The sequence below is a fragment of the Notamacropus eugenii genome, chromosome 4 (genome assembly GCF_028372415.1).
Source record: "Notamacropus eugenii isolate mMacEug1 chromosome 4, mMacEug1.pri_v2, whole genome shotgun sequence".
NCBI lineage: Eukaryota > Metazoa > Chordata > Mammalia > Diprotodontia > Macropodidae > Notamacropus > Notamacropus eugenii.
In genome coordinates, this window is record NC_092875.1 from 429,615,810 (window position 1) to 429,637,634 (window position 21,825).

General features: G+C 40.4%; 1 protein-coding gene across 4 annotated transcripts in view; it reads left to right on the forward strand.

Moving 5' to 3' along the window:
• Positions 1 to 21,825, forward strand: part of PDZD2 (PDZ domain containing 2) — a 466,470-nt gene that overhangs the window by 349,697 nt on the left and 94,948 nt on the right. For all 4 annotated transcript variants that reach the window (XM_072605912.1, XM_072605915.1, XM_072605914.1 and 1 more), the window contains one exon: positions 4,554 to 4,718. In XM_072605912.1, coding sequence (XP_072462013.1) covers positions 4,554 to 4,718 — 165 coding nt within the window. The remainder of the gene's footprint in view (positions 1 to 4,553; positions 4,719 to 21,825) is intronic.

The window sequence follows — 21,825 nt, forward strand, 5'->3', positions numbered from 1 at the left end:
TGTGTGTGTGTGTGTGTGTGTTTGTATCCATACATACACATACATATATATGTAAAGGGTTGGAAAGTTAGGACTGGGGAAGACAAGTTTGGTAAAATAAGGAATGGGAACAAATATTTTGGATGGAGAAAAGGAAGAATGTAATAGCAGGACAGAAATTCTTCAGAGAAAAGGAGGAATGTAAAAGACTTTAGGTAGGTAGGGGAGGAACAGATTAAGGTGCTCACTTCTAAATTCATCTGATCCTTGAATGAAGGCCCTGACCCAGATGCTTGGGGTTAGAAGTTGTTTTTAGAATCATAACATTTTCTAGCCAAAAGAGACTTAATGGATAGTACGATTTCAATAAGAAAATATATTTATTGCTTTTATAGTCACTAGGATGACATAGATCTGGACCAATCCCTGTTTGCAAGCCATTTATAATCAAATGGAGATTGGAGGATGAGGATATATTCATATCTAACTGTGGTATAAATGCAGAAGAGAGGTACAGGCAAAGTTCTATGAGACACTGGAAGTGAGAACGACCATTTTCAGCCAGGACCATCAGTAAAAACAGCAGTGGTTTCTGAATTGGGCCTTTGTCCAACACAGTCATTGACAGAATAGGAAACTGAAGTCTTGACAGTAAGGAGCTAGTTTGTGGGAGAACTGGAACTAGGGCTCAGGTTTCCCCCTGCTCTTCGCCTTGGGTTTGTTCCTAACCACATCAAATATAAAGTTTTCTGATGTTTAGAACCCTTCATAAGTTGTCCCTTTTCTACCTTTTCCAGTCTTCTTATAACTCACTTCCATCCACATAGTCCATGGTGCAAAGGCACTTGGCTCTTTGCCATTTCTGGAACAAGATGCTCTATCTCTTGACCACATTTTTCCTGACTGTCTCCCATACCTGGAAGGCCTTCCTTCCTCACTGCTGTCTCCTGGTTTCTTTCAGGCCCCAGTTAAAATCATACCTTGTGTGAGAAGCCTTTCTCATTTCTATCTTAATACTTGGGCCTCCCCCTGAAAATTATCTCCATTTTTATCCTAGCTGCAGCTTCTTTGTATGTAGTTGTTTCCATGTTTTCTCCCTCTTTTAGACTGTGAACTTCTTGAAAGCAGGAACTGTTTTTTGCTTATTTTTGTGTCTCCAGTGCCTGGCTCATTGTAGGCACTTAATAAATGCTTTTTGATCTGCTAACTTGCTAGGAGAGGATATTTCAAGGTCACCTTGTAGGCTGGCATTCCATGTGACACCTGGCCTCCACACACTATACTCTACAACACCATTGCCTAACTAACTACTCATGCAGATCAAAGCAAGAGGGAACAGGTGTAACTTGTTTCTCATTCCAGCCTATTTTTGTTGCAGTTGAGGCAATGAAACAGGTCATATTATTGACAACTTAATGAGTTGGTACCTCAGTTTAGAACTTCATGGAATTAATATTGAAAAGTAGCCCAGGTCCTGGAAGAGCTTCAGAGTGGCCATGGCAGTGAGCTATGTCTAATATGTGTGTGTGTGTGTGTGTGTTCCTTGCAGTTACTTAACATTATCTATGGCTTCTCTCCTTTCCTCCTAATTTCATTTACTAGGGGCTTGAGGTCTGGGACTATCCCTTCCAGAGAAATTTGGTGCCATGCATGCAGTGGCCCTTTTCTATCCATTATCCGATCATTTGTAAATCAGGAAGGAGGACCTTTTTGCCTATTTTTAAAAAATACTCATCATTCCAAAGAAAACAGAATCAGTCATACACATAGGTAAAAATTCACAATTAAGAGCCGCACACAGGATTTGGAAATTAATTTCATCAACATATTTGAATAAGTAATTATGCATTTATTCATTCATTCTATTATTTCTTTGTTAATCTGACTAATAGTTCTTTAGTCCCTACTATATATAAGGCACTGGACCTTGTGATGCAGATAGCATGATTCGTCATCTTCGTCTTTCATAATTATTGGCTTCCGTCAAGGCCCGAGTCATATTTCTGCTTGTATTCAAAACTGAAGTTCTTGCCCTCTCACTCCACTATTCAAAAAACTTCAGTGACTCCCTAGTCAAATACTAACTACTCAGTTTGTCATTTAAAACACTATTTAGCATAGCGTCAACCTACATTTCCAGTCTTATTACTTATTAGCCTCCATGATGACCTCTGCACCCTCACCAAACCAGTCTTCTTGCCATTTCTTATATACAACACCCGTCTCTCAACTCCTCACCTTTACATAGGCCTTCTCCAGTACTGGAATACATGTTCTCCTCATCTCTGCCGCACAGAATCCCTGGTTGCCTTCAATACTTAGCTATGCATATATCATACATATTTTTTGTCATAATATTTGTTATCAATTGTGTTCTTTGTTATGTTGACCTTTATAATTATATGTTTGTATAATATTTTGATAATTTTCTATATTCTATATGAATATATAGCATATTTTACTATAAACTAATAAGAGAAGCACCTTGGTCTAGTAGTTAATCAGGTACCCTGTTTAAACCAGGAATTTGTGGGTTCAGATTCCAGCTCTCACATATACTGGCTGTGTGAGTCTCTTCATCTCTCATTACTCTAAGGTTAGAAGTGGTAGAGAAGGTCCCAGGTTGCTCTGTGTCTAAGAGTTCCTAATACCAATGAAATCACAGATCTGGTGTATCTCTCTATAAAGAAATTACTATGTTAAGTGCCTTCACCCCACTTAATATATTAGTCACCCCTTTCCTAGGCAACTGGCTAGTGTGGGGGATAGAATACTACTCCTGGAGTCAGGGAGGCCTGGGTTCAAATGCAGCCTCAGATACATGTTAGCTGTGTGACCCTGAGCAAGTCACTTAGCCTCTGTCTGCCTCAGTTTTTTTGCAGCAGTAAAATAGAGATGATAATGGCCCCGACCTTGCAAGGTTGCTTTGAGGATCAGATGAGATAATATACGTACAGCACTTAGCACAGTGCATATAGTAAGTGCCGGGTAATGCCAACTATTATTATTATTGTTATGGAGAATTGCCACATTTTAGTCCACTTTGGGAAGGGGGTGTTGGGTCGTGGTCTGTGACGAGTGGGGAACCTAGGACCTCGAAGGCCACATGCAGCCTCGAGGCTATCCCTGGTCTGTGATTTTATCAGTGTAAGGAACTCGGTGTTAGAGCTCCCATCGCAGATGCAGATGAGTAGGTCCCTAGTCTAGAACTCAGTGTCTTGGAGAGATGCCTGAGGATAACCTCCATGCCCGTATCCAGTCTTCCTGAATCTAAGGCTTGCCCTCTCTATTCCAGGCTGCTACACACTTTGCATTCTCCAGCAGATGAATGAAAGCAGGGTTCCAGAGACTCAGTATCATAGGAAGATGAATTGGCTTCTTCAGGCTGGCCTGGCCTTTTAAATTCCCTTTCCTTGGTGGCCCAGCAGAGTTCACCTCTCAGAAAGGTTGCACAGTTTGCTTTTTGTTTAATAAAACTCATCCAGTTCTTCAGTTGAGGCGTCATAGCTGTGCCCTAAAAGAGAGCAGTCCAGAACAGATTATTTTTGTGTCCCTGGAGCTGGACACACCTACGGAAATTGGGTCTAGTGCCATGCCTTCTCCCTTGATCAGAATGTCCTTTTAGTCTCCTAGCCTCCAGCCCCAAAGGAATACCAGAATCAAGGCTTTCACTGTGTTTCCTTTTTTCTGAAGAATGTGTGTCGGGTGAGATGGGGATACATTTATCTTTTTTGCTGGAGTCTGCCCAACTCTGCAGAGCTGTACACCCTGCCCTTGGCCCGGGGAATGTGCTATCACATTTCCTGCACTGGGCCCATGTCAGCTTTGAACAGCCCAGCCGTGTTCCTGGGCAGAAATCTGGCCTGTCATATTTCTCTCTCCAGGGTTCCATCTACTTTATCTGTCCCACCTGCAGGCCTGCAGATCCCACAGGACACAGAAAACCACAGGGTATATTGATAACATCTAAGCCACGGGCTTTGCACCTTCTTCAGACTGATGTGAATGGCATTTATTTCCATGTTTGAGATATTTTTTCTCCATTCTCCTTCCCCTGACCCCTCCCACTTACTGTCTTAAACGGTCAGCTTTTTTTAGTCTCTAATTTGATACATAGATTCAAATAAAAATCTGTTCCATTGCCAATGAGTCTATTATGCAGGTGAAATGAGAGAGAGAGAGAGAGAGAGAGAGAGAGAGAGAGAGAGAGAGAGAGAGAGAGAGAGAGAGAGAGAGAGAGAGAGAGAGGAGAGAGAGAGAAAGGAAGAAAGTAGGGGAAAGAGAAAAAAAGAAAAACAAGAAGGCTGAAGTACAAAGGGTGGCTTGCTGGGCAAGGGAGATGAGGAGGGATATATTGGGAAGTGAAAATTATGTAAAAACAAAAGATATCAATAAAATCAGATGAAAAATAGAGTATTTGCCAATTTAGACTCTTCTAGCATTTTTGGGGGGGTTTTGACCTGATTTTGGGCAAATAGCTAAGGGGCTGCCTGGACGCTTGGCTAAGATTTCCTCTGTCTCTGAACTGGACCACCTCATGACACTCACTGAGCTTTTGATTGTGTTCCCAATAGGAAAGCTCTGAAGTGGACTTCCTCAAATATCCATCTACAAGTTTGCCAGACCTGCTTAGTACTTATTCAGGCCCGGATGTTTCCTCTTATACTGACAATAAGGAGAATGAAGAGCCAGATGGTGAAGAGGAAAAGGGAGCCAGCCAGTCACCAACCCATGGAACAGTAAGTGTGCCCTTGATGCCTTGGGGCTTCTGTATTTGAGGTATATTTTCTAAACAAGTGAGTATAGGGCTTTGGTGGATGAATATCTAGTCTAGAAAAAATTTTCCTTTTAGGGAAGAACATAGGGAGACTGTCAAAGAGACTGGGAGGTGATCAGATATGACCTCAATCAGGAGCCTTGGCTTCTGGGAAAGCTCTTATACTTTCAAGTTACATCATCACAGAGCTTCAGTTTTCTCATGTGTAAAATGGGAATAATAGTTATAACATCTACCTCACAAAGTTGTGAGGAGAGAATATGGTAAACTTAAGAGCAGCATGAAAATGTGAGCTTTTAGTAGTGTGGGGTAGTAGATAGAGCATTAGATTTGGAGTCAGGGATACCTGGGTTTGGATTCTGCCTCAGATATTTGCTCAAGTTTCCTCATCTGTAAAATGAGGATGATAAGAACACCTACCTCACAGGCTTATGGAGAGGATTTTCATCAGAGCTATATAAGGGTGAGCTCTTATTCTTGTTTTTGTTATAATATCCTTATTTTTCCTAGTGTGATGGATAGGCATGTTAAAATGGACGGGGACACAATGGCAAGAAATGCCAGGAAAGTAAAGTAAATGGGAATTAGTTTCAGTTCAAGGCTAACTTTCACAGGCATTTAATAAATGACTTTATGTTGGCAGGGTAAGGTGATAATCTCTTCATCCCCCTCTCGCTTAATAGTATTTTGTTTTTTCCAATTACATGTAAAGATAGTTTTCAATATTCACTTTTATAAGATTTAGAGTTCCAAATTTTTCTCCCTGTCTCCCCTCCCCCACCCCCAAGATGGTGTACAATCTGATATAGGCTATACGTGTACAATCAAATGAAGCACATTTCTACATTAGTCATGTTGTAGAAGTAGAATCAGATCAAAAAGCAAAAACTACAAGAAAGAGAAACCTACAACAAAAAAAGAGAAGATAACCTGCTTCAATCTGTATTTAGACGCCGTAGTTCTTTCTCTGAATGTGGATAGCGTTTTCCAACATGTGTCTTTTGGAATTGTCTTGAATCATTGTATTGCTGAGAAAAGCCCAGTCTATCAAAGTTGATCATGGCACAATGCTGCTGTTGCTATGACCGTGTTCTCCTGGTTCTGCTCACTTCACTCAGCATCTGTTCATATAAGTCTTTCCAGGTTTTTCTGAAATCCGCCTGCTGATTATTTCTATAAGAACAACATTATTGAATTACATTTGTATACCAGAACTTGTTCATCCATTCTCCAAATAACGGGCATCCCCTCAGTTTCCAGTTCTTTGCTGGTAAGGTGACAATCTCATTGATGCCCCTTGAGGCAGTGTGTGAAACCTCTGCTTTAGTAATGTGCACCTGAAACTGAAGGGAACTGAAATTCCTAGACTCTGACTTGCTCTGGGTCACACAATGTGAGGGCTTTGGGGCTTGAAAGTGGAAGAATTTATTTTTTTTAAATTTTCTAAATAGTAAAAAATTGAGTGGAGTGTTTAATCCTATGATACTATCATAGGGCTCTTGAGCCATTGGCTGTGTATTTACCTTGCATCTATTTTGTAGTTTGCTTCACCGAGTGCATGTGGCTTACCATCCTTCCCTCAGGAGAATGTGAGCCTCCCTGAAGGCAGTGACACTTTTGGTTTTTGTCTTTGGATCGTTTGGCTTCCTAGTGTGGTGCTTGGCCCATGGCAAGCCCTTGTGGAAGGTCCAATCAGAAGAGCAGTGGGTGGCACTTTTATATAACAGCTGTGGCTTTTGGAGATTCTAATATCTAATACATTATATTGCAATATCCTACTAACCCATGTTTTTCTGAGTAGCCATTGGGCATTGGACACTTTTGGTTAGTGATCAAGAACTCAAGGGAGAAACTAAAGGAGGAAGAAAGTTAGCCCTTCCTTTTGATAAAGATGGAAGAGGTTCGGGTTTATAAGATATATGACTAAAGCAAAGCCACCTCTTTGTGAACATCTTACTTGTTAGAGTTATCTGTCTTATCAGAGAATTACAGAATTTGAGAGTTGGTCATTTAGTCCCACTCATACATGAAAAGAACCCCCACTCTGACATACCTGATGAGAGGTCACCCAGCCTCTGTTTGGGTCCCCTAAATAGACCAAACACTCCTCAAGGACAAAACTAGATCTTTTCTGTTCAGTTCAACTCAACAAGCATTTATGAAATGCCTACTATGTGCACAGCACTGGGGGTATAAAGAGAAAATGAAAAACAGTCTCAACCCTTAACACGCTTACATTCTACCAAGGGAAACAGCATGGGAACAGAGAAATAAAAAGAAGACAATTTTGACCAGGGAGAGAGGACTGACAACTTGGGTGAGCATGAAGAACCTTCCATAGAAAGGAATCCATCACTTGAAATTTAAAGGAGAGAAGCAACCTATGTAAAAGCAGGGAGATGGGAGATGAGAGCGCTAACTTCTAGGAACAGCAAGTAAGCCACTTTGACTGAAATATAAAGTCTGTGAATGAGATTAATGTGAATTATGTCCAGTACCATAGGCTAGAGCCTTGCTGGAAGAGTTTTAAATGCTGAGGTGAGAATTTTGTATTTTACCTTAGAAGTAATAGGGGGCCATTGAACATTCTTGAACACAGGAGTGATGTGGTCAGACCTATGCTTTAGGAATATTATTCTGCCACCTTTATGAAGAATAGATTAGAGAGGGAGGAGGCTGGAAACAGGAAGATCAATTAGGAGACTGTTTCAGTAGTTCAGATGAGAGGTATTAGGGACCTGAATCTGTGTGGTAACTGATCAGCAAGGAGGGATACAAGAGATATTATGGAAGTAAAATCAATAAATCAAATATATGTAGAATGAAAGAGAAGGAAGACAGGAAGATGGTACAGAATGTCTGGGAATGTTGTTGAGGGTGTCTTCAACTGAAGTAAGAAAATTTGAAGGAGAGGTGAATTTGGAGAGAAAGATAATTTTTGATGTTGACTTGGAGATGCTTTGAGAGTACCCATAAGGAAATGTCCAGAAAACAGTAGTACAAAGCACATAGTAAGTGCTCAGATGTTTGTTGAATGACTGAAGATTTAATCTATTCCTTTTAGTTCATACTTTCTCCAGGAACTCATTCTTTCTGACTCCATTCCCAAATGCCTATTTGTTTCCAATTTGTTAAGGGTACATTGGATGGCTACATTAGGGCTTAATTGGTAGATTTTGAGGATCCAGATCTCTTACTAGGAGGAAGATTCTGCCAGTCCATAGCAGACCTCTTCCTTTACCTGGAAAAATCTTGTAAAAGATGAGGGGCTGCTGACTGGGTAAGGATTGACCATCCAGGTTAATTTAAAAATCTGTTTCGCTACTTTAAAAAAGCCTAGACCCATTTTTTTTCCCATTCCAGTGTCCAGAAGGTGCCATTGTATTAAAAGAGTTTTTTTTTTGTTTTGTTTTGTTTTCCTGTTACTTGGTCCATGAAACTGTCCAACACATCTCTTACTGTCCAAGTTTGCATCCAGTCACAATAGGAACCAATGATCATCTAGTAAATGACTGGTGACTTTCGACTTTCTCTTCTCTCTCATCCTCCCCCTGCACTTCAAATTGGACATTCTCCATATGTCTTTTCCCTAAACATGGGCTTGAACGTATTTGAAAGGAAAGTCTGACTGCCGTTTATAGGAGCCATGAAAAATAAATAGCAAGTGCACACAGAATATCCTCAAGGTTCGAGTTACGTTTGCTCAACTTAAGTGCTCTGAAGGGAATGGCCGGACCAGGACTTACAGGTGCAAAAATAAGAAATGTACAAGGGGAATTTGACAGCCTCTTTAATCATTTCCATCTGTGAAATAAAAGACTTTCACAGTTTTGTTGATGAAAGCCTAGTAAGAGGTTTCATTGGCTTAATTGGCTAAGGAACTTATTTTTTTCCTTTTAAATTACAAATCAAAGAGGATTGGCTTGCAAATGTTTGACCTGGATCCATTCTTGGGTGATTCAGCTTTTCATTGAATCCACAGGCCTCAGCAGGAAAGCCCTCAAGGTAAAAATCTGGGGTTATTCACCTACTCTCCTCTCTTCTAGAATCATCTTCCCCACTTCCCGTAGACCCTTCAGAACTCCAGTCTGAGCTCTTCTCTCTCTGCTCCCATTTCCTTACTCTGGATCTCTCTAGCTCGGGACCCCCCCTATTAAAGCCTACATAATGGCATTTCTCTTTCTGTAAGCAACAAACTCTTGAAGGGGATTCAGTGATTTTATTTGTGCTCAAGTATTAATAGCTAATAGAGATTTATATTATTCAGTTTCTGGATACCTTTGTATTTTTCAGTGGATCAATGTCTTAACCCAAAGGAATTCATGGGTAGAATTTGGACATCATTGATAGGCTGCTAGGGGATGGGACAGGATTTTGTTTCTGTTGGCAGGTGTTCTGGATGCTGGAAAGGGAGACTATGTTAAGCATTAGATCAAGGATAAAGAAACTGAATTCTTAGGGCTGTGCTGACTGACATAAATTTCTCTGAGGACCAGTTTCTCCATGTGGGGATAACATCATGCCTCTCTCCAGGGAGTGTCATTGGGCACAATTTGCTCTATTTACAAAGTAACCTGAGGCTTCTAATGAAAAGAAGTGGTCCCCATCAAGTCCTGCTGTAATACATACCATTAAAACATAAATTTTTCAGAGCCCCAAGAGATGGCCAATGTATTGGAAAAGTGCTTGATACAACCAAATTCTAGTATGACCTAAGAATGCAAACAGTCTTTTGGAGCTGGTAATAATGGTATTTGACCCCATATGGTTTTAACCTCCTCTCAAAGGCCTCTTGTGCTACATAGATGGCCTGTGGGTTCTGTTAGATGAGAAATACAGATGTTTACTCCCCTGTGTGAATCTCTGTGTGACCATTCTTTTAGACCATATTATGATCTTAGGAGAAAGATGCTCAACAATGGAGTCTAACCTGGGGAAGGACTATGGATTCAGACTCTGGTCATGTCAGGCAAGGGAAACTCCTGAGAACACAGTGACAGCCAGGATGTATGGCAGCAAAAGAACAAGGGTAAGCTTCCAAGACTTACTCCAAAAGTTTTGTATGTTTATGGAAAACAATTCAGTTAAGGAGGTAACCACAGACACTAGTATCACAGCAGGTAGCTGATCACAGGAGCATAGATTTAGACCCAGAAGGAGCCTCAGGGCTATGTTTCCTTTAAACTCCTCCTTTCTCAGATGAGAAAACTGATGTATGGAGGGATTACATAAACATGTGAATCGAGTGCTATATATAATATGCTGAAAGAATGCAGAGAATAAAGGATGTCACTGTGGGTCAGGGGGGAAAAAGACTTTGTGGAAGGGATTCATAAGCTGAACACTAAAGATAAGTAGGTGAAAAGGACATATGTCAGTAAACGAACAGATAGGAAGTTTGCTGGGCAGGTTCTGAATCATAGGATCGTAACTGGAAAGGTCCTTGGAGGTCACCTAGGCCAGTCTAACTTTATTTTACAGATAAGGAAACTGAGTCCCAGAGAGGTTAAAAGGAATTGCCTTACTTTTCCTATACAGTTTCATAGTTTACTTCCTTTTGGAAGCCTTTGCACCACTCATTAAACACGAGTGACTGTTTCCTTGTATGGTTGGTTATCTCTTTATATATGGATTCTATCTTCCAGTCCACTGCAAACTACTTGAGGACAGAAGATGGTACATCTTTCTCTTTGTTTGCCTGGTGCTTAGCACCCAGTCAGCGTTCAGAAAATATAAGTCCTTGTTGGTGATACCTGCGTTGAACATCGAACAATTGCCACATATCAGTAATAGTTTTACTGTTCGGAGACAGAGCTCTTATTTTGAGACTACAAACACCTGGGCCCTGCTGTAAGCCAGATACTGTGCTAGACACTGAGGATACAAAGAGAGCTGGAGGGCCTACCGGATAAAGCCTTAGACTTGGAGTTAGGAAGACCTGAGTTCAGATTCTACCTCAGATGCTTTATTTGCTGTGTAATCTTGGTCACTTAATGTCTCTCAACCTCTGTTCCCTCATCTATAAAATGTGGATAATAACAGCGCCTGCCTCCCACTGTTGGGAGGATCAAAGGAAATAAAATGTGTAAAGAAAGTGCTTTGCAAACCTCAAAATGCTATATTAGTATTATTAACGCAATTATTGTCATTATTATTAAAGGGCAAAACTAAAATAGCCCATTCCGTCAAAGATCCACATGAGTGTAGATTGAGAGCTGGAAGGGACCTTGGGAAAAGCTTCTAGTCTGATACAAGTATAAACAATGATGCATTATCAGGAAAAAATAGAACGATAATAAATAACATGGGAAGATGGCTTTGTAAAGAACCGTAACTCTCATGATGCAAACAAGAAGGACCATGTCTGTGTAAAAAGGCACGTACAACATAGTGTCTTTACAGTGATTGAGAATTTGGTTCATTTTAATATTTGTGTATTTTTAAAAAATTAATAAAAGAACTGAAAGTGGTGAAGGTTGTTGCCAGATCTGCAATCGTCCCAAGCTAGATAAGGAAGAGATTGTTTAGTGTATCCATTAGAGGGTCTGTATCCTGATTCCTGAGGCACCAAAGGGATCTGCTCCAAAGGTTTCAGAGCCACAGGCATAGGGAAAATTGTGTACAACATCTGGATGGCCATAGCTTTTGTAGAATCAAGACTCTGGAGTGAAAGGGAGAAGAACTTAATCTGTTACTGTGCTATCAGTCTGAGGTCAAGGTCATTGATGCCAATACCAGGAGTGGTGAAAATCCCAAGCCAGTAATAAGGTGGAAATCAGTTAGTGTGGCTCCATTAAAGATGTGTTTAGCCTAGTATTTTGCTAGAATTAGTGTTTTACTGAATAAAATTTGTGTTAAGTGTGGCTTTATAAATGTCTAGATGCTTTAAATATTTCATGCCGCATTTTAAGGTTGTTTTCATTGTTGTCCTGGGTTCAGCTGTGTTGAAAAGTCTCTGAATGCTTTGTAAAGAAGAGGAGAATGGTGAGTTTAGGTATCCTGATGATTTAAATTTGGAGGAGTCAACATGACTCATATGGAAATATGTTTTACATGATTGCACACATATAACCTGTAGCAAATTGCTTACTGTTCAGAGAGGGAGAGAAAAAGGGAGAAAACTTGGAAATCAAAATTTTAAAAATATAAATGTTAAAAATTGTCTTTACATATAATTAGAAATAATAAAATACTAGTGATAGATGGAAAAATAGATTGTTGGATGATGGATGGATGGATAAGATAGATAGATTTGGTTGAGTGATTCAAAGACCAATAAGGACAAAAAAGGGGTAAAAAGCAGAGACTGGCCTTGTGATTTCAGTGGTACTGGGAACTCCCAGATGAGGCCATGTAGCTCAGCACCTTCTTCTCAACTTAAAGTCTTAAAAGGCTGCCTGAGAGGTTAAATCACTTGCCCATAGGTCACAGAGTCAGTATGTGTCAGAGGCATGACTGAATTCATGTCTTTAAGGCTCCAAGACAAGCTCTCTATCATGTTGCTCCGTTGTGTCTGACTCTGTGACCCCATTTTGAGTTTTCTTGGCAAAGATACTGGAGTGGTTTGCCATTTTCTCCTTCAGCTTATTTTACAGATGAGGAAACTGAGATGAACAGTGTTAAGTGGCTTGCCTAAGGTCACACAGCCAGTAAATGTTTGAGGTTGGATTTGAACTCAGGTCTTCCCTACTCCAGCCCCAGAACTCTATCCACTGCCCCCATCTAGCTCCCTAATAGCTGTGGTCATGGTGGAAATTGAATGAAAATCTAATTTCCTTGGTGTCAGCAGAGGGATTCCAATGTTCTTTTTCCTCACACAGGGCATTCTGGTTCACACCTCATTAGCAAAAGGAGAAAGTGATGAAATCAGACTGTTTAAGTAGGAAGAAGCTATTTAGTGCTGGTGTGGGGCAAAGAACGATTTAAAGACCTTCATCACCAAGGGGAGGTTAGCAAAGTCATAATTGAAGTGTGGCTCAAGGGGGTGAATTGAAGTCTAGTCAGGTGAACTAGTGGAAAGAACACTGAACTCTAAGCCCTGGAGACGGTTCTAGTCCAAACTCTGCCATTAACAAGCCTATAAATGTGGGTAAGACATCTATCCTCCCCTATTAAATGGTTGTAATAAAACTTTCCCTGCCCCTTTCCCTGATTGACCAGGCAATGGTATATTTGTGTGTAAGGGGGATGGGATTAAGAAGGGGAGCACAAAAGGAGGTGGAGAAAGGGAAGGATAAGGAAAGGCTTTGGTGGAGGGGAGGATCGTATTATATTATTACTCTATTGAAAATGTAGCAGAGAGTTTGGGGAGGTAACACTTTGCTTCCTATATGACATTGAGCAAAAGTTCCTTAACCTTTCTGAGGTCTCAGTCTCCTCATGTGTAAAGTAGATTGGACTAAATTACTTCTAAGGTTCCTTCCAACTCTAAATCTAAGTGAACCACATGCACTCATTTCTTCATGGTAAAGGAACAGGTTTTTAGCCTGGCTTTTTGTTACTGACTCCAATGAGAGGAAAGGAATTTTTTGGAAAAATCAGAGCCTCTTTAGCTATTAATCTGGTCCCCTGGCCTCTGGGTTATATGGACAAGGTGATCAAGGATAATGATGCCTCACTCACTCTCCTGTAGCTCAGAGATGAGGGGGCATCTTGGTCCTTTGTAGCTCCTTATCCTGGGGTTTAGCACCGATGAGATAAAGGCAAAAACTTGATTCTGGGAACTTCAACCTCCTGAAACTGCACTGACTTTTTTTTTAAAGAATTTATCTTTATTGAGGGAAATTGTAGCTTTTATGAATGATTCGGAGGATCTGGAAGGAACGTTAGGGCTCAGTTCACCAAGCTGACAATATGCAGAGAAGAGAACTGAGATCTCCAAAAGAGATAGTTTGTTTGGCTCGCCCAGTTCTTCTTCCGTTTGCAAGCGCTGATATCTGGTGTTCAGGACTCAACCTATTTTTGGTAGAAGATATATTTGGAGAAATCAGCAATTTAGTGAGGGCAACAATACGGGTGACTCAGAAAGAGTGAAGTGTCCTTCCCACACCCAAACCATTTCTGCTATTTCCCCTCATAGTCCTGCACTCCTAAAACCACTTCCCATTTGACCATCAGTTAGGATTGGCCCAAAGTGGCAGATCACCTGGCATCTGGCCTGTTAGCACTTGTTTAAAGGGTCAAGAAGGGATGATTTTAGATAGCAAAAATGACTAGGAGAGGTTGATGAGGAAACTCTGAAACTGCTTAACTGAACTGGGAGGAAGTAGGCAATAAATATTTGTTAAGTGCCTTCCATGTGCTAGTGCTGGAGATACCAAAGGCATAAATAAAACATCTCTGCCCTCAAGAAGACTACAATCTATCAGGGAAGTCATCATATACATACAGAGGTATATAAAGAATAAATATGAACTAGATGTCAAGAAGAGTAGAATGATATGAGAGGGCAGAAAGGAGATGAAGCCATTTGATGTTCTTGAAAAACAGGGAAGATTAAAAAAAAAAAGGCAAGAATGATTTTTTTAGGCCAGATTAAATTACTCTGAAAACTGGTAGAGCCTCGAATTGTGTTCACTTCTCAGCTGATTTGCTCTGAGGCTTGTCCCGACTTGCTGCCTGGCTCCAGCTACATCTGGGGCCAAGCTGTCCTCATTTCTCAAGGAACTGAACAGCCCAGAAAGGAGGAGCCATGACTGCATTGAAAACTGAATATTAGATGGAAGAGTCTCACAGCCAATTTAAATGAATATTTTATGTTCCATTACAGTAAGAGGAGAAGTAAATGAATTCCTTCACTGTGCAAGCTGGTTGCATAACAGTCTTTTCTAGCTTGAAAAATTCCTTTGAGTCCTAGTAAAAATGAAATGTGGATTGTCAGAACATAAGATCATGAAGTGTTTTAACCAAAAAAAATCACTTCCTTTTACATAAGTAATATATTATTTTATAGAAATATAATAATAAATACAAATATAATATTTATATTATATGAGAGTATGAACTATCATTTATATTATAGTAATAAATATAAAAATTATATTTTATATATTTTACATAAAGAGTACACTCTGTGCTGAATCTTCACCCCACCTTGTCCTAAAACAAGCCTGTTAGGATTGTGCTTTGCAAAGCTCAGTTGTGGGTGCCTCTTCTTTGGGGCTCCTTCTGAGATAATAGTAATAACAGCTAGCATTTATATAGCACTATAAGGTTTGCAAAGCACTTTACAGATATCTTATTTGTTTCTCACAATAACCACAGGAGGTCGACGCAGTTAGAATCACCATTTTACAGATGAGAAACAGGCAGATGGGTAGTTAAGTGACTTGCCCAAGGTTACACAGTTATTGTGTCTGAGGTTTCACTAGAACCCAGGTCTTCCTGACTCCAGAAACAACACTCCATCTGTGGCACCCCCTTTGCTGCCTCCAAAAGTTGTCAAATGCTTGTCCATCTTCACCACTCTCCTAATTCTAATGATTGTTCCTATTTTCTGGTCTTAGTTTATTTTGTATCTCATCTTGGACTTCAAGTTTGTAGTCCATATCCAACAGAGACGAGAAATTAACAATTTGAAAGATGTCAGTTCTGAAGTAAAGCACAATTGCACTTTCTGGCATATCCCAAGATATAGCATTTGTACTGGGCAAAAAACAGCACTGAATGTGTCTCATTTGCACATGTGTATATTATAAAAGGGCAGCTAGGTAGTACAGTGGATAAAATGGTGGACATGGAATCAGGAAGACTCATCTTCCTGAGTTCAGCTCTGGCCTCAGACATTTACTAGCTGTGTGACTCTGGATGAGTAATTAACTCTGCCTCAGTTTCCTCATCTGTAAAATGAGCTGGAGAAAGAAAATGCACACTATTCCAGTATCTTTGCCAAGAAAACCCCACATGGAGTGTCAGTGAGTTGGGCATGACTGAAAATAATAGAAAATAACAATATTATGGAAAAACCACATTTCTGAATGTTGCCAAATTTTTAAAATAACATTCCCAGGGATGCTTAATACTTGTATTTGCCTCCTTTATGAGCTATGATTGGAAAGTATAGATTGGGTTGAATTCTCATACTCTGATACTACCACAGAGGCAGGATGTTCTCCCTCAGCTAAGATTCTAGTAATTGTTTTTTAATTAAATGCCAGAACTAACTTTTGGCAAAGCATGAATTTTGAATTGGACCGATGCATTTGGTGTGACTGAGTAAAGGATTGGAAGGAAATTGGAAGGCTGTATTCCTTTCCAGCATATCTTCTCCAGCACAGTAAGGGAGAGTATGAAACCAAAAGAAAGCAAACCCAAAAAGTCTAGGAAGGTCAAAAGTTGTTCTGAAGAGTCCCAAATGGATCTTTTACAGCAAACCCACTACCGCAAAGTGAACAGGAAGGATAGCTGAACATTAGGAGGGAAGGAAGTACAGGGTGGGAGAGTATACTCAAATAGACTGTTGGTTTGCTTTGAGTTTTATGGATAAAAACTTAATTTACCTGGCTATATAGCTATATAAATAAAGGTAGATAGGCAGAAAAGAATAGTAAAACTTGAATTTTCACTTCTCTCCTCATGCATTCTTTTGTCTTGGAAGAAGACTCTTCTCTCCCTTGGCTCTTCCACAGTTTCTGAACCTTTTCTTTTGGAGGGGAGGAAGCACTGACCTCCTTTGACAGTTGGGGGAAGTCCATGGACCCCTTCTTGGACTGTCTTTAAATTCACAAAACAAAATACATAGAATTACAAAGGAAACCAAATTGTATTGAAATAGTTTTATCAAAATTTTTTAAATAGTTCACTGGCCCGAGGTTCAGAAGCTGTTTCCATTCAGATTCTATGCTTTCGAGGCCCAACGCACACCGACATTCTATGTAGGAAGCCCCCATTGATCTCCCCCATCTCTGAAGTCCTACTCCATGGTCTGTATTGAACCACTGGCCCCATATGGTTATAAATGGGGCGTGTCCCAAGAATTTTTGTTGTTAAGTTAATTTGGAAATTGGAATTCATTTTTTCCCATAGAATCAGTGTTGTTAAATAATGGTTAGATTCTGCAGCCACATTTGACCTCAAGGCTGCACATTCCCCCCCCGCCCCCCCCCCCCGGGCTAGACCAGAAAAACTGACTTTTTACTCATGGTATAGTTAGACTATAGCATTAGCCTGAGTTCTGGAAGCAGGGAATCATTTGGAATAGGAAAAAGGAGCAGGGAAAGAGGGAGAGATGAAAGTTTCTCTCTCTTTACTGAATAAGAAGTTGACTGGGGGAAAATGTGAAATCTGTGAATCTTTTCCTTTTTGTATCACCCACCTCTTTTCCTATACCCTCTTCTGCTTCCAGGGTACCTCTTGTCTCATCCCATCTAAATTCAATTCTGTGACAATTCTCCCAGTCCTACTCAGTCCTTGCAAAGCTTCCAGTGTACTAAGAGTTTGTATTTTCCTTCCCTTCACGAAGGAGCGGAATGTATTCTCCATGGTCACCTATCTGGGGCATGTCAGGGTGAAGATCAAGAGTCCAAATCTCCCATCATTCTTCCTTATAAACACTCAGAGTTAGGATCCTAAGTCTAAATAAATTGGGACCACCTTGGCCATCTGGTATAATCTCCATGATTTTAAAGTTAAAGAAACTGAGGCCTAGGGAAATTCATTGTGTTGTCTTGAGTCACAAAGGTAGTAAGCAGAAGAGGTAGGATTTGAACCCAGGGATTGACTGTGAATCCACACATGTTTGTTTTGTGTCACACTGCCTATTATGTTGTCTTAAACTGTGTATTTCTTATACTACTACTTTCCTACCTCCAAAGTATCTAACTCCATTCTGAGACCATGGCACATCTCGATAAAAGCTTATTGATTGGGTGGAAATAAATACAGTTATTTAAATGTATTTGTTTTGCCCCTACTCTAGCACGTCAACATACAAAATGTCCCCAAAGTCTTAGTGAAGTTTTAAACTATTAAAACTCAAAGATATTTCTGTGCTAAGACTTTAGGAATACCCTGTATGATGTTTATTGAATTGAATTGTGTTGCTAAGTTGTCACAGAACAATCAGAAGTCAGGCTAGTATTCTAGTTTCCCTTTTTCATTTCTTTTCCTGCTGACTCCTATTGGGCTCTGTCTCCCCATCTTTGATCTTAAATTCCCTCTTGTACATTTCCCTTCTACTACTTAACATTCTCCCACATCTTGATAACATTTCTTTTCTGATAAGCACACTTTTGGACTGCAGCTGTCATGTTAGAAGCCAGATTCTTGTTTGGCACAGAAATCTAGGTTTGTCTCTCAGCCTGCATGCACCTGCATTTAGCAGCCAACTGCTGTTGAGAAGAGAGGTTTAGAAACAGACTTTACCCAACCTGTCAGGTGCAGCTTTTGTCTCAGAAGACCCACCACCTGCTGTGTCAGAGGAACACAGGTGAAGGAGTCAGTCCAACCACTGCCTGTTTTTTTATTGAATCTGCTTGTCTTCTGTGCCTTGATTTGAAAGAGAAAAAAGTAAAAACAATAGCATTTGAAATAGAAAAACAATTGTTCCAAGTTTATTTTCCTGACATCTTCAATTTGCAAAGTATTGGGAATCTCTGGCAGGGTCCTGTCCTATCCCTGGGAGATGCCATGGAAGGTGGAAACCAGGCCAGTCATTCTGTTGTTTCCAGGCTCTTGGCAGGGGGATGGGGGGGCTGGGTTGTGGTGTCAGCTATTAGATTCAGCTTTCCTCTGGAGGCAGGGCCATTCATTACCATTCATGAGAAATGTCCAGATGAATACTGAAGGGGAGTGGGCTGTTTAAACCAATCCAGATTATCTGCACTGGCTGAATTGATTTCTAGTTCCCCAGCTTCCATCCCAAAGATGGCATGATTTCCCTAGTATTGACCTAATCCATTGATCACAATGGGAATCAGCTGAAACTCTTCCCTTGGCTAAATGGGCAGTTATTGACTGATGTTTATTTACATGCACATGCTGTGAAAATTACTGGCCATCCTGCAGCTCCTTTTGGCTGGATGACACTATGATTCCTATAAAGTATTTGTAAACAGTGAGGCTAAATGCCATGTAGTAGTGAAGCCCCCTTTTAGCTGCCCTGTGCTACTCCCAGATTTGGTAATTATTAGCTCTTTCCTTTTTTGGGGGGGAGGGGGGAGATGGGTGTCATTGTTTGAATTTATTTTTCTGAATGGCTCTTCTTTCCTAACACCAGCAGATCTGATGGCCATCTGGTTCTGTTTTGGTCACTGAACATCTGTCCTGATGTTTCTGGAAATAAACTGCTCTTAGTGGTCTAAAAATAACCTTTGTGTGACTGAGGAATGAAAGGGAAATGATCACAGCTTTGCCTTCCAGTGGAAATTGACAGAGAAAGAGTGGAGCCTATGAGACTTTCTGGAGTTTTGAAGCTTAGATGTCTCCTGTCACATCTGCAGATTGTTTATCCCCAAGTGCTGGGAACTGTATAAAGTATGACCTGAATTGGATGAAACCAATCCTCTTAAAATTATGCATTGGATATGCTCTGTTTGTAGGATGGAGTGGGTGGAGATAAGTCTCTGTAGCTTGAACGGTATACCCACAGGCTTTGAGAGCTGGCTGAGAGACAGTTCTCAGAAGTTGGGTATTATGTTAGTCATGGTGCATTCAGGGAGACATCTGAGAAGCAGTGGGTGCCAGTTTGAAAAGTGTTTCTGAAATATTCCTCTTTCGTAGCCTGGCCCACTGGCTAATAACATAGAAACAACTTTGTGGATCTCTTAGCAAGGCTTAGGTTTTTGCTATGGCTTGGACCAAGATGACCTCCATCCGACCTTCAGCTCTCTGTCTGGGAGAAGGAGAAACTTGTGACATCAAAGTAGAAGAAAAGTCAGTTTTGTTTTTATCCAGAATTTTCATAAAGTACTTAGATATTTTTAAACTCTGATCAATTAAGATCATAGGATTATAAGCTTAGAATTAGAGACCATTTAATCCAATCCCTTCATTTTACAGATAAAGAAACTAAAGCCCAGAGAGGTTATGTGATTTGCCCAAAGTTTTTTAAAATTATTTTATTTTAAATTTATGGAATAAAATAAGCATTTCCATAACAGTATAATAAAAAGATGATTGCACATGAAATTGAAAATCTAGTATGCACAATTTGCCAAAGTTGCACAGGATTCAGACCCAAGTCATGTTACTCTAAATTCAATGATCTTTCCATTCTAGCATGTTGTATTGTAAGTATGATGGAATGTCTGTAAACCATATTCAAAGTAACAATACTTAAAACCTGGGCAACCATATCAGCACAGGTGTTCACTGTGTTACCATTTCAGATCCTATGATTCTGTTTTAAAATTGCCATTCCACCCCCATCCCATTATACCAGCAACCTAAGGTAATATTTCAGGGAGCTAGGATTTCAGGGTTGTGGGTACCACCATCTTTCCAGTCCCCCAGATTCACATCCTTGGTATCACCTCAGTTCCTCATGCTCAATCCTTTGCCAGATATTCTGTTCACTACCAGAGTAAGTCTCGTAAACATCCTCTTCTCTCCACTCACACAACCACAATCCAGGTTCAAAGCCTCATCTGCTCTTCCCTGGACTGCTGCAATAGCCTTCTAACTGCTTTCCCAGTGTTTTTTCTCTCCACTCCAATCCATCTTTTAATCAGCTGCCAAAGTCAACTTTAAAGGGCAAAGGCAGCTCTGACCCCCACCCCTGCTCAGTGAACCCCATTATCTCCCTGTTACCTGCAAGATCAAATACATAACCCTCTGTTTGGCCTTTATGGTGCCTTTCCATTTTTCTTATACCTTGCTCCCCTCCATTCACCTTACAATCTAGTCATGCTTGGGGTTTTTCAGACACAACATTCCATCTCCAGTCTTGTTGCCCTTTGTGCCACTGCCCTCCTCCCGAATGCTGGTTACCTGGTTATTAAACTGTTCTTTCCTGTGTTGGAATGTATGTTCCTGATGGCAGGGATTGTTTTCTCCTTTCTATTTCTAATGCTTAAGCAGGGCCAGGGATAAAGAGCTTGAATAAAGGCTTGTTGACTGACTGACATCATCATCAGCATGGTTAGGAGGTATCTCAAACTCAGCATAACTAAGATGAATTCCTGTATTTCCCCACAAATCCATCCCTTGTTTAAACTTCCCTATTTTGAACTTTGAACCACCTCTGAAATTCTAGTCATCTTTGACTCTTTCCTCTCCTTCAACCTTAATACCCAACTGATTGCCAACACTTGTTGAGCCTACCTCCAGAGTAGCTCTTTTTCTGCACTTATGTAGCATCTGTCCTAGCTTAAGCCCTTACTCCCTCCAGTCTCTCCTTTCTCCTATTCCTCTTCTGTGTCTTCACTGCCATAGATGTGACCATGTCAGCTTCTTGCTCCAATCCTAAATAGCCTGTTCCTCTAGAATAAAGTACAAATTCCTCAGTCTGGTATTTAAAGACCTTTACCACCTGTCTCCCACATGCCTTTCCAGTCTTATTTTGTTTTATTCCCTTTTATGTACTCTGTATTCCAGTCAAACTGACTTACTGGCTGTTCTCTATACAGAGTTACTCTCCTGCTTCCATAACTTTGTATACCTGGTCCCCACATCTGGAAGGTATTCCCTCCTCACTGTGACTTCATGGAATCCCCTACTGCCTTCCATGCTCAGTTCAGGTGCCACCTTCCATGAAACCTTTCTTGATCCTCATAGTTGTTGGCGCTCTCTGCCTCCTGTAATAACTTTGTCTCACTTTCTGCTTATGTGTCTGTATATGCATTCATTCATTTATCCTTACAATAAAGTGTCAGGGACTGGCGGGGGGAGAGGGGGGAGGGAGGTTGTCTCTTTATCCCCAGCACCAAGGACAGCATCTTGCACATACTCTACTCGATAAATAGTGCATGCTTGCTAATTGTCTGTTGAGTTGAATTCAATCCAAACATTCATTCTAAAGTATTTAAACACTTTAAAAGATCTTTAATTTTAACAATATTAATACTTAGATTGCAACCCCTCAGTCAATATCTTAATGAATGGTTGTAGAAAAGAAAAACAGAAATCATCAC